Genomic DNA, 13,104 nt, shown 5'->3' on the forward strand with positions numbered 1-13,104 from the left:
CTAGTAAAAATTCTATTTTATTTACTTACTTCTCTTTAATAGGATCTCAGAAATACAAAACACAGCCAAAACCAATCAGCAGACCCTGAACTTACGATCATCTGGCTTGCTGGTACAAAGCTTTTTCGTAGGAGGCTTTCTGCCCATCCCTTCTTATTTGAACAGCACTGGTAGGTCAGCTGGTGCTACAATAGCACATCTGAATGGTCTGGGGGCTGTCCTTCAAAGTCCGGCATGGTGGCACTCTGGCTTCTTCTGGCAGTGCCAAGTGACAGGGTGGCTCGAGCAGCACAGCTGTTCTGTCTCTGCTGGCCTGCCAAGAAGGTGCTGCAGGTAAGAAAGCAGCTAACTGTGACCTTGGCCAGCTTTTACATGGTGAGAGGCAGAAGAGGCCTTTTCCCAAACCCCCCTTACTGCCAGCACTGGCTTGAGAGCTGACACCTATTCCATTTAAGTGCACTTAAAAAGAATAAATCTAGTGTTATCAAACTATTTATTGCAATATTGGACAGTATTTGTGAGGTGAAAGACACCTAAAGATACTACAGAGAGATCTTACCTGAGCAGCTCCCTTTTCTTGTCTTTGTCATATATATCTCACTTTTTTAATTACAGAAAGATATTAGCTGTATGTTCTTATTTAATATGAACCCAAGGGGTGAGTGGTATTCATTCCTAGTTTATACAGTGGCCTGTTGTGTTACCACAGATACTCATTTATGCTTAGGTGTTTACAGCCAGAGCTGCATCAGGAAACACTTGAAAATGCTTTGCAGACAGCACAAAGGAGGGAGGTAGGTACTTTGTGTGCAGGAGGAGGCACGGAGCAGCCAGGCTGGGTGGCTGCAGGAAGCAGAATGAAGACAGCTGCAGTAGCTCAGGCTGCTGGTGTGCTGACAGTCATTTGTTCCTTTGCTGTTGCTACCACGGCACATTGTAGGTGCTTGTTCTGCTCTGCTGCATTAAGGATTTCTTAACACAGACAGGGGACATGTCTGTCCACATATCTTAAGCATGTTGCTGTCTATTTTTTCATGCCCTTATCACCCGTATCACAACAAAACTGCAGAAAAATGGAAATGGCAATCAGTGGCTACCTGTTCTCAGACATGTTTGTGCCAGTCCTTCTAGGACAACTACAGCATCCTGTTTTCTGTTCCTGAGATATCTTCATACAGGTTTTAAACAAGTAAGTTTACCTTTTTTCGTTCAGGGAGACAGTGTTATGGGAAGCCTCTGGGCTTTTCTTTCTGTTTCAAGAAACAACTTCGCTTTGTTTAATTTGCAAGTTCCTGTGTTTGAGCTGGAAAACTGTGTCGTGAAAGACCAGTGGCCTTAAACTGACACGTGGTAATAGATTTTTGTGTCTGCAGGTATGTGGCAGTATATGTATACCATATGGAACCAAATTCTGAAGGGCATGGAATTCTTTTCAGAGCATGTCTATAATTCAGCTAAAACAGGAACATTGCTCAGAAGGTGAAGATGAGGGTACTCAACATTTGGGTATTACAGAATATACACACTGCTTGCTACCTGCCATGGCATGTGCACCAGGTCCCATGCCCACTTCCCTCTCATGTGCCACAAAGGTGACTTCCCTCACTTTTTATCTGCCATTATATTACGGTCCAAACCCCAAGCAGAGTTTCACAAAGAAACGTGATGAGGATTACAGGATGCTACCGGAAGCATACATGGTGTATTACAATCACTGGGTCCATTCTGAAGAATATAAAGGGGTCTTCAGGTGATCACACTGCAGATTCTGGTAGTGTATACTAACAGTGACACAAAATGAAGTCTGGAAGATAAAGAAGACTAGGAGAGGTCATGGTTTTCAGTGACCTGGTCACTAACAAAAATGTGAGACATATGGGGACGATGCCGTTGAACCGTAATGGCAGGGTGGGCATTTGCTAACATAGGACTACTCTGCTGTGGGATGTTGTCTGCCCAGTATTTAGGCCGAAGAACCGCTGTAAGGAAGGAGATCAGCAGGCACCCCTTGCGACGGGAGGGCCGGGGGGTGTGCTCATCGGCGCCCAGCGGGACCCCCCGTGCTCACCCCGCCGCTCCTGCCGCCGCTCTCCCGCCCAGCTCCCGTTTATGGGCGGGCTGCCGGGACATGCTCACTGGGAGAGCTCCGCGGCTACCGCACATGCTCACTGGCCGCGGAGGGCACCGCCGGAGGTAGGGTTCGCTCCGCTAGCGGAGTAGCCACGCTTTCGCTCCGCCCGGGCCGCGACATGCCCCGCCGCCGGTTCCCCGCTCGCCATCGGCCCTAATCGCGGGGGAAAGCGGAGGCCGCGGCTGAGCGTCTGGCGGTGAGCGCTGGGCCGTGGCGGTGGCGGTGGCGGGTCTGCGGGTGCGTGCGGGGCCCATGTCCCCCGGGGAAGGGGCCGCGGAGGAGTAAAGGACCGGCCCGACAGCCCCGTTACCACCGGGCGGCCGCACCCGAGGCCCCGTCAGCACCTCGGCCAGCGCCGGCCGGGCCGCGGCGGCGGGGCCGTGACGAGCGGCGGCGGGGCGCGGGGGCTGCTGCCGTGAGGGGAGCGCCGGGCCCGTCCCGTCGCTGCGGGAGCCCCTCTTGTCCTCCGGCCGCTGTTCCCAAGGTGCGCTCGCAGCACGGAGGCCGCTCCCCGCATTGGTGCGGGGGTCAGTGGGAGGCCTCGGGCCGGGCTGGGGAGGAGAAGAGCCCGGCGAGGCGTAGCGGGCGGAGGGGGCATCTCCGCGATCGTTACCGGCCGGCGGGTGGGGGGTTGCGGCTCCCGGGGACGCTGAAGCATCCCGGTGCCTTCAGGAGGTGGAGGGAGGGAGGCAGAGGCAGCTCCTTGGAAAGAATTAAACAAAATTAAAGAAAATAAAAGTGGGAAATGCAGCTGAGGCGCCTGGGATGTCTCTGCTGGGCAAAGCAGATGCCTGGGAATTACCTGTGGGATGAGAAACAAACGGGAAATGCCTGGGCATTGTGTGTCTGCAACCAGGAGCAGCGGGGCTATCTCCGGCCGAGCACAAACTCAGTGCCAGGCCCCTGGGGTACGCGCTTTGTGCCAGTGAGAAGTTAAAATATTGAACTGAATACAGTGCAATAAAGCACAGTATCAGGGGCTGTGTTTAGTCATCTTTGCAAGGCCCTTGCAGAGTTGCTCCGCAGCGAGAACACTTTGTGCAAAGTAGTAAATTGTGTTTAAATTCTGTACATAAAATGAAATGTGTAACCCTTCCTCATAGCCAGCACTGAAAGGATTGCCATTTTATCTGTGCCAGGTCATAGAGGCTTTGCAGTTCCCTGCCTTGTTAGGTGATCACTAACCATCTTTAATGCAGTTTAAACAGGATATTTTTGGTGAGGAATTCTGTTTCCAAGTTTCTGAGGATTGTGAGCTAGACAGCTTTTGAAAGACATAATGTTTATTTCTTAAACAAACTGGAGCAAATTTGCATTTTAAACCTGTTCCTCACTGTCAGTCTCTTAACTTTGGGAAGCTTCTTGACTGTTAGAAAATTGCCAATGTGGGTTCCATAACACAGGTACACCTCAACAGACTGTGTCTCTCCAGGCAACTAAGATCAAACTGAAGCAAAAAACCCAAACCAAAACACAACAAAAGCATTTGTGTGTTTGCTTCCTTCTGAGGGTATGTGATCCCATCTGGAATATCTAACACTACTAACATAAACCTCTTCCTTCTCTTTTGCCACAGACTGAAGGTTTCTCTGAAGCTTAATCTTCAAGATGAAGCTCTTAGTAGCAGTTTTCTTTTTCGTCTCATTCTCCTTATGGGTTGAAGAAGTCTGTTCCAAAGAGAAGTCTTCAAAGAAAGGAAAGGGGAAAAAGAAGCAATACCTATGTCCATCGTATGTTCCCTGTTTCTTTTATGCTTTTGTGTGATGGTGATCCTGCCATTTTTTTAACAGTGGTAATTACTTGGCAATTGAAGTAGAAGGTGATGTTTTCTGCTGAAAGAAAGGGACTTGGGGTGGGGATGGGAGCAAGAGGGTTTGATCAGCATTGTAGTTAAGTTCTCCCAATGAGTGTGTTTCTGCTGCAGCAGGTCCTCTGCTTTAACAAAAGGAAATATCAAAGCCATAGTAAATACTTTCTTTCCTCAGGGGGTGTCCAACCCAGTGTCTTGCTATTTATGGGGTCATAGTAGTGTGGTTGCATAGTGCTGTGCTGCCTGGCATTGTATTGCAGGTGTACTGGGAAAAGCAAGGAAGATGCAAAACTGTTGTAATGCAGTTTCTGGTTAGTTTAGTTCTGTAAGAGAAGGCTTGAAGAGCTTGATTCATGTTGAATAGAACTAAGGACTTCAACATCTTCCATCAGTGATTTACAGCACTGTAACTTTTACGGAGGTGGGTTGATCGTTGCTATAAAGCATGCCATTATGGAACAATGTCTCTGTAAAAATGCAGAAATTAAAATCTGTCTTTGGCCAGCTGAACCGAGAACATATTCTGGAGACCCATGATTACTTGGTGTTAAAAATACTCCCATCTTTCTAATGCATACCACGTCTTAGGTTGTGATCTATAGGACAATGCAAAAGTTCAGTCTGTGAGTGCCTTCTTTGTCATTTTCTTGGCTAGCCTTGCTGATCTTTATAGTGTTATGGTGTAAATATCCAAGGGAAAGACTGATGGAATATAGTAAGTTGCCAAGAAGCATAGAAGAGAGCTATGCCTGAAATGATAAAATTTGTTTAGACAAATTTAAAACACATTGCTTCTTTGACCATAAAAGAAGAAGAGTGAAAGATGAGACTGGCTATTTAACATGAATAGACTTGAAGCAATGCCTGAATAATACTTTTTTAAGTTCTCACTCTTTTTAAATATTGACAGTGATATTTATTTGTAATCCAAAATTTTTAGAAAGTTTCTAGTAACAGTGAGCATTTTCATTCATTTTTTTATATCAAACCTAAAAATGAGATCCATCTTTGGATTTGAGTGCATTAAGATACAAATGTGATCATGACAATGACCCCTACCCATTCTGTCCCTTTTGACTAGTTAAGTTGAGCTCTGAATGAGCTTTTGATCTGAGCTACCATGAGGATTTGTAGTTAGGAGAGAAATACCAGAGTTCCCAGGACAGGTGTCAGCACTGAAGTCCTCAGAAAGTGAGTTACACAGCTGGGAACTGAGTCCAGGTCTTCCATGGTCTGCTTCAGCAGACCATGTTCTTGACTTGGTCTTAATTAGAATTTTAAAAATTAATGTCATTTTTTATTGATAAATGGGTGGACTTAATTTTTTATTTTTCTCTTAAGCACCCCTTAAGGTAGCCTATGCTTTTGGACACCAGTTGACATTACAACCATTAAACATGAGGTCATTTGTCACCAATATATTTGAAAAGCATTGAATAAATGCTCTAATTTCTGATGTGATACTTTTACATACCAACCAGTTGAAGCTTTCTGTGAAAATATTAGTGGTATCCAGTATTCGTCTGATGTATCACTTGTGAAGGATTGCTAGCTGGAATTAATTGCCGTAGCAATAAGCCCTGTTGGATTTTCTGAATAATGAAAAGGTTGTCTGTATCTTACTTGGCTGAAGTTCACAGCTTGAGAGACAACCACTTGTAATAGCAGGACTGTGGGACTGCTATTTTTGTGGCTGGCATCTAGAAGATGTCTCATGTGAATGAGCAATGAAAATCAGTTCTGTCTTGCAGAGAAACTAATGCCCTCTTAACTCAGGCTACCAATGGCAAACTTTCAATCATCAGCACATTTTTTATAGTCTTCCACAAAACTTATTGACTTGGTGACACTCAGCATTATACAATAGGCTGCCTGCTCTTAATATGTATTTTCTTTTCCTGTGGAAAAAAGTAGCAAGGACTCTTTCCTCAGAAACAAACCAAAACACAATGCAGTGGACTGGGAATTAAGTGGCACCATGGGGGTTGACAAAAAATGGTCGCAAAGGAAGTGGTTGAATGAAAAAGCATTAAAGAAATCTTTTTAGAAGAATGCATTATGTTTTTTTAAAAGACAATAAATAGGATTTTGCATTATTTATAAAATTGAATGGTACAACTTCCTAATGAAAACATATATTTAGAAGTTAAAATCTTAATCTGCCTTTAATTTGCATTGGTTACTGGTGCAATAAAATTTAAAGCTTAATTGTAACAAATTATTGCCTTCTGTTTCCTTAAAACTTATGATAAGCTAAATTTTACCTCCTCAAGAGCACAAAAAAACACACTAGTAATTATATAAGGAACAATATTCTCTTTACAAACTTTATAATGAAATTCAAATGTATGCAAGTAACTTCCCAGGAAAGATTTTTATTGAATCTGATGTTACTGCCTGAGTTCCTTAGTTTGATGTTAAGAAATGAAGGGTTATAAGACTGGTTTGGGACTTTAGAATAAATTTGTTTGTATGAAAACCAAGCATAGTTGAACTTTTCCTTTTATGACACTCTAGAATACAAGCCTTTCACCAAATGTTCCCCTCTGGCATGAAATTAACTACTATTAGAATAAGCTGAAAACAAGCTGATTAGAAACCCCATTAAAAGTTCATTATTGTCTCATAAATAGATATTTGCTTCCTTCAATTAGGGAAATTCTATTTTGTATCTTAGAGCAAAACCTCTTACTTGTGATTATTCATAACACTGTACTTCTCAGTGCATTGTGTGATTTTGGCTTGATTGCCCATCATATTTCTGAAACTGTTTTTCTCAGCTTATTATCGAGGGGTTTCATGAAGTTGATGCTTAAGCACTTGGTTCTTACTTTGATTTAATGCTTGCTCAGAACAGATGTGAGATTTCATATCTTACATTCAGATCATTTTCTTTCTTACCTCAGGCTTTCCAAATGAAACATAATTATGTCTGAGTCCTGAATGTTCGTTGATTAACAAAGAGATTGATATATTAGGCCTAAAATCCCATAATAGGGAGTTCTGCAGTGTAAATCTGAGAAGCTGTCTTCCACAGATGGTTAGTGCAATAAAATATAAAGCTTTAGTGTAACACTTCTCTTGTCTCCATGGAAAAAATATATATATAAAGAAAACAGGTCTACCTCTTCAAGAAAATAAAGAATTTTGTGGATTGCCGTCTTTTGTTTACAAAGCTTGCTTGAAATTCACTATACTGAATACAGATGATTTCCATATGACAAATGGATTTAGTCACTTTATCATAGACTACCCACCCACTGTTACTTACTTCTTATTAACTTCTCATAATTCCTCATAATAACTGTTTCTGGTAAAAATGTTGGACATTTAGCTGTGCATGTTTCTAAGAGCACTGCTGGTAAACATTTTTCCTTTTGTTACATCATAGTAAGTACTTCAGTTATTTTATGATGTTATCCCCAAAATTCTTAGTAGCCCAGAAGGTCTCTACTCAAAAAATACTTGCAAGATCTTTAGGCAAATTAAATAGTAAGGAAAGGGAAGTTTGGTTATGACAGTGTTATAAAAGACATAGAGATGTAAGAGGTTCAAACAACAGCTAACAAAATCAGTTACGACTGTGCTCATAATCACAACTATCCCTATTAACTGTAGTTTTACTATGACTCAGCTGTCCACTTGCACAGTGTTAATTTCTGAAGATCCCAGAGTATCTCTAATACTACAGCAGTGCCAAGGAATATAAGCTGTATCACTAAATCTCATTCTTTTGTCTGGATACCAAGACTGTGCTTTTAAAATAGTGTCCTTTCTTGTCCATTTTCACCTTTGAGCATTTGTCCACATGGAGATTTATATCCATGTAGATGCTTAAATACTGTATGATATCTATAGAGACTTTTTTTACCTGTCAAGCTGGAGTACAAATCATATTTTGGCTTGTATTCAATAAAGCGTATCAGCTACTTCAGAAACTGTGAAATGGCGCTCTAAGCCCTCCAGAAAACATGGCTTGTGCCATCTGCCGGGGCAGAGGTGTAGAAAGGTCACAAATGCCAACGTTCAATAAACAGCTTCTTTTAAAAAATAACAACAGAAGACAGTGGAACTGGAGAAAAAACAAAGTTGTTTGAAAGTCTCTCCTAAATTTTATCTTGGTTAACTTTCAGCTTCTGCCACATTCTTCCCATAAAGACTAAAGTAGAAGTTCAAAGAGAATCCTCTCCACATTCCCATAGACAATGACGTTAAATTTTATCAAGTGTTTGGGTATACATGGCCTCTCTATCTGTAATATGTGATCAGCCCCAAAATGTAAATGGTGGGAAAGTGGAATCATCTCTGTCTTCATTCGCATGTTGTAGAAGACACTGTTGGTAGTCTGTGGGCATTTTAATTTGTAAGTGTGACGAGAGGGTTGCCACAATTTGTGGGAGAAGAAGGAATGAAGTTGACAAAAAACCTTTAATTCGGTTGTGGAGGCAGTTTCATCTCACAGTTGTTCTGAAGTACATTGCAGAGCCCATGTCTGGTTCCTATAAAAATTCTTTTGCCCCATGGTAACAGCAGTTGGTCAATGGTTTAATTATTCTGTATTATGTAACTCTCGTGGAAAGCCATGATCCCAGACAGATAGGGCCAGATTCGAAGGGGTTTGGGAATTTGTTTTCAGAGTGGATAAATGTGCTAGGGAGTAAAAGATAACGATATATAAGCAAACCTGAAGTTCTCTTGTAAAACAGTAATTAAGTGTGGTAGGCTGGTTCTTGTTAAGTAATTCACTGTCTCAGTGAACAGCATTTACTCCATTCTGAACACTGAAGTGATGAGACACTGCAATCCTGTGGAAGAGTTACAGACTTTGTATTTCACATACAACCTGCACACTAAAGAAAAACAAGTTAGAGCTGCAGGATTAATTAAACCCCCTAAACCTAAGCCCAAGGAAAACCATAAGTCTAAGTTCTGCTCTCAACTCCACCAAATGAATCTTTGAATGACATATTATATAAAATGTATCTCCACTTACACTTCCCACTTGCATCTCCGCTTATACCACCATACAGGTCGTTAGATTTTACGAAGATCCATGTATTGTCTCAGTACTTACATTACATTAGGAAAAAAAGACTGGGACAAGGAATTGATGTGGATAAATAAATAATTTTTAAAACGTTCATGGTTCTGCTTAAACATCTGGATGCTGATTGTGTTTTGTGTCTGTGTGTGATACCGAGACACAACAGGACACCCATTACGCACAAGGGTCACTTAGGTGGTGACTTCGGTAGGAGGCAGAGATGCCTAAGCCAGGCAAAGCTAATTTTAATAAGTGGAACCATTGCTGTGAGCTTGTTGTGAGCAGTACAAGTCAGGGTGGATGAAGTACCATACTAACCAGGTTCTGCTGATTCAGGGGCTGTCATCTCTGTGGTGGGCAGATGAATCAGCTTTCTTTTCTGAAGCTTAGGGAATAACAAGGCACTTCAGTTTGCTACATAAACACTTTTAAGGTTTCTAACACTGGCGATGTTAAATGTGAAGCCAAAGCGGGACTTACAGGTTTCTGATAGACAAGAACTGAAGTAGTGATACTACTGAGCTATTCACACCACCCAGCTTCAGGAAAGTTCCATACATGCCCACATCAGGAGACTACTATGCTCTTTGGTCTATCTATGGCAGGAGATGAAAGATGAGTTATTTCAGCCCTACAATTCAGGGTTCACAATTTGGGTTGCCCAGTCTGGGTCTCTGTCTCAAATTCTGCTATGAAGGAATCTTTTTGTTCACCACAGTGTGTTAACTCCAAATTTAGATACTGAAGTTACATATCTAATTTTAGGTGTTCCAACGTCAACTGTGTTTGTAAAGACACATAAATGGTTACTTAGATTTCCATAGTTCTAACGTAATTAGTGATACCACTTTGCATTGGAAACATTGTAATTATTCTTCCCAGTAATAGATGTGTCACCCACTATGGTTTGAAAATGCAGTTATTAATCATGCTAGAGATCAAAGAGATCACTCAGGAGAATTATATAGTATCTTGTCATTTTGTGTTAACCTGCTTTTATACTTTGACTTATTGCACTCTAAAAATCAAATGCCTGCAAATAAGAACACTGATAGCTTACATCAAGGAAATTATACTTACAATATATGCTGAGATAACAGATACTGTGTTTCCCAAAGCTTATTTTTACCATTCTCATACACATGCTGCTGTATTATACGACTAAAATGTCAGTTTCCATCACATAGATTATATAAAGTGTACTAAAATCTGTTGTTTTCACCATTATATAGCTGAATTTTTTTCTGGAGATAACTGGAGATAACTGACTGTGAGTAGGAATATGTATTTTTATCTGTCACACAATAATCTAGAACAATGCAAAGGCAAAGCTTAATGCTAAGATTATCCAAGCTACGCTTTCTAAGCATAAGCAATAGAACAAGCACACTACCTGACTGTCTGGACTACAGTGTGTGAATACATCCCTGTGACATGACTGTTTTTTTCCCTGATTGTCATGCCATAAGTAAAAAATACACTCATGTTCTTTTCTAAAATTAGAAATTCTTTAGCATCATGTGATCCTAAGACTAGGGATCAGAGCACTAGGTGAATTAATAGAACAGCAAAGGTTCTCCTTCCCATTTGTGTAGAATATTGTATATAGTCTTTATTTCTGTCACCCTCCTCTAGCACTGCATGCGATAATGATTCCTTGTAACTTCAGTGAACTCCAGGAGACTAAATGTCATGATAACCTGTAGAGATATAATGTCTTCTGAAACATTTGCTTAACACAAATGTAACATAGCTGTATAAATTTCAAGCCAAGTGTAATATATGCTTCCTTTTGCCTTGCATATCTGCTTATCTGAACTTCTGGGTTTTGATTAGTGAATTAGAAAAATAATTATCCACTGTCATCAACTGAAAATGTTAATCATGTCCAAGTCAGTGGTAAAATGTGTAGAGCTGCAATGGAAGAGGAAATGGGCACCTTACTGCATATCCTATGAAATACAGAATTTGAAGTCATTCTTTTATTAACCAGTGATACCAGAAGTAACCTCCCAAAGACTGGAGAGAGGCCAGTCATATCACACAGAGATGTTACGCCAAAAGACTAACTGTACTTTGTTTTCTTTCTGGCTTTTGAGAACACTGTAGAAGTGAGAACACTTTGAACGCTTTTTTGAGAATACTGTAAGGCAATTGTTAATTACTTGCTTTTAAATTCCCTGAGAATTCTGTTGCCATTCCCTCTGGCATTCACCATATCTTGCTTAGAACTCATCAATTACTGTGAGGACTGCTACTGCATCTCCATTTCTTAATACTTTCCCGCAGCTCCACATACATTTAGCGCAAGTTGAAATAAATGTATTAAAATTACAGCACATGCTGCAGCTGCTGGAAATCTAAAGGAAATCTTAGGCTAGTTGTCAGCTTTTCACAAATGTGAAAATTGTAGGTTAAGTAAGAAAAATTGGTAACTTCTCAGTGTGAGTGTTGTTATACTGGAATCAGACAGCCTTTAGCAAATCGAAGTACTTCTTTTCTTAGGAAAGGAGGTCTTGGCTCAAATTATTTTTCTCTTCTGTAGTCTACGCTTTTGCCTATTGTCAGTTCATTCCAGAATGGTCAATTAAGCGGGGTAGTAGTGGCTTTGAGTAAATGTCTTAGTGGCATAAATAATCCTAGGTTGTTTCCCCAAGCACCTAACCCATCCCATTCATTGTTTTTTTTAAGTTGTTCTGCTCATCTGTCTCTCTGAAAGTGGCATAACCTCTTAACTCACCGAAACACATATGATTTATTGATTTACAGCTGACATTAAGGCATTTTGATCAGCAAGGTTCTCTGAAGGAAATCCAGTCCTTGTGACGATGTTTTAGTCGCATGAGTGCTATTCAATGGTGGTAGTTCAATGACAGCATGCTGTAAAAGTAAAAATATAACTGATACTCAGCAGAGCTTTTTTTTTCCAGTAACTATTCCAATTGCTTCATTCAAAGTCACCTTTAGAAAATAGCATTTACCGACTCTCTCTGCTTCTTCTCCCAACTCCTAACAATGTTACTGTAATTCACTTTGTTCTTATATAAATGAGGATAAATGTGTACACATTATACTTGTATAAATTCAAAACACTATCCAACAACTTGCAGGAGATATGATTGTGAAGTTCTTTACCAGAAAGCAGAGCTGCCACACGTTCTTCCCATCACTGTCTTCCCAGTGCAGTAAGTCTCCTTTGTCTAATTCATGGGTGACCTTTGAACAAACAGCCTGAACAGATATTTGTGTTAACATAGTTCTGCAGTGCGACTCAGATCTCACAAAACTACTGGTTTATTCCTCTTACTTGAAGAGACAAATAAACCTGTCAGCTGTGTTTGGCTTTCTCTTTGATGTTGATGTTCACTCATTTAATTTCTCCAACTTTTTCCTCTTTTCCTCATTGCATTTTACAAGCATCTGTATTTAATTTATGTGTCCATGTTAACCTTGTGGTTCAGATTCCCATCATTGCTATTTCATGAACTTTGTATAATCCATGTTTGTAACATGCCTAGAGAAGCCCTTCCTGTTATCGTTGACATACCTGGCCAGACTCAATTCTGTCTGGGTCTTAGCTTTCCAGACCTGATCCCTAGCTTTGTGGACAATGTCCCTGTATTCTTCCCAGGCTGCCTGTCCTCACTTCCACCTTCTATAAGCTTCTTTTATCCTTCTAAGTTTCCTCAGCAACTCCTTATCCATCCATGGAAGCCTCCTGGCCTTCTTGCTCCATCTCCTTCTTGTTGTGACACAACACTCCGGAGCTTTGAGCAGGTGATCCTTGAATATCAATCAGGATTCCCTCCCTGCCTTCTAGAGCCTTATCCTATAGAATATAAATTGGACATCTTAAAATGAGGAAATCTGATACATTCATTCAGCTTGCATTTTAAACCCCAAAAGCCTTCAATGAATGTTTAGATAATGCAGAAATCCAAGAGGACATGAAGGAAACTGAAGGATGAGAAGAAAACTAGCAGTGAACCAAGATGTTATAAAGAATAACTTGTAGGTCTGTCAAGCAGACATTGATAGGGGAAAGAACAATGAAAACAAAAGAAGTTAAGCAGGATGAAGGAGGCAACAGCAGCTGATACTGATTATGGAAAACATTAA

General features: G+C 40.9%; 1 protein-coding gene across 2 annotated transcripts in view; it reads left to right on the top strand.

Annotated features, from left to right (window-relative positions):
- The first annotated feature begins 2,209 nt into the window (after positions 1–2,209).
- Positions 2,210–13,104, top strand: part of GLRB (glycine receptor beta) — a 48,122-nt gene continuing 37,227 nt past the window's right edge. For both annotated transcript variants that reach the window (XM_065665236.1, XM_065665237.1), the window contains exons 1-2: positions 2,210–2,327; positions 3,708–3,861. In XM_065665236.1, coding sequence (XP_065521308.1) covers positions 3,740–3,861 — 122 coding nt within the window. In that variant the 5' untranslated portion in view covers positions 2,210–2,327; positions 3,708–3,739. The remainder of the gene's footprint in view (positions 2,328–3,707; positions 3,862–13,104) is intronic.

Source organism: Lathamus discolor, chromosome 1 (assembly GCF_037157495.1).
Source record: "Lathamus discolor isolate bLatDis1 chromosome 1, bLatDis1.hap1, whole genome shotgun sequence".
NCBI lineage: Eukaryota > Metazoa > Chordata > Aves > Psittaciformes > Psittacidae > Lathamus > Lathamus discolor.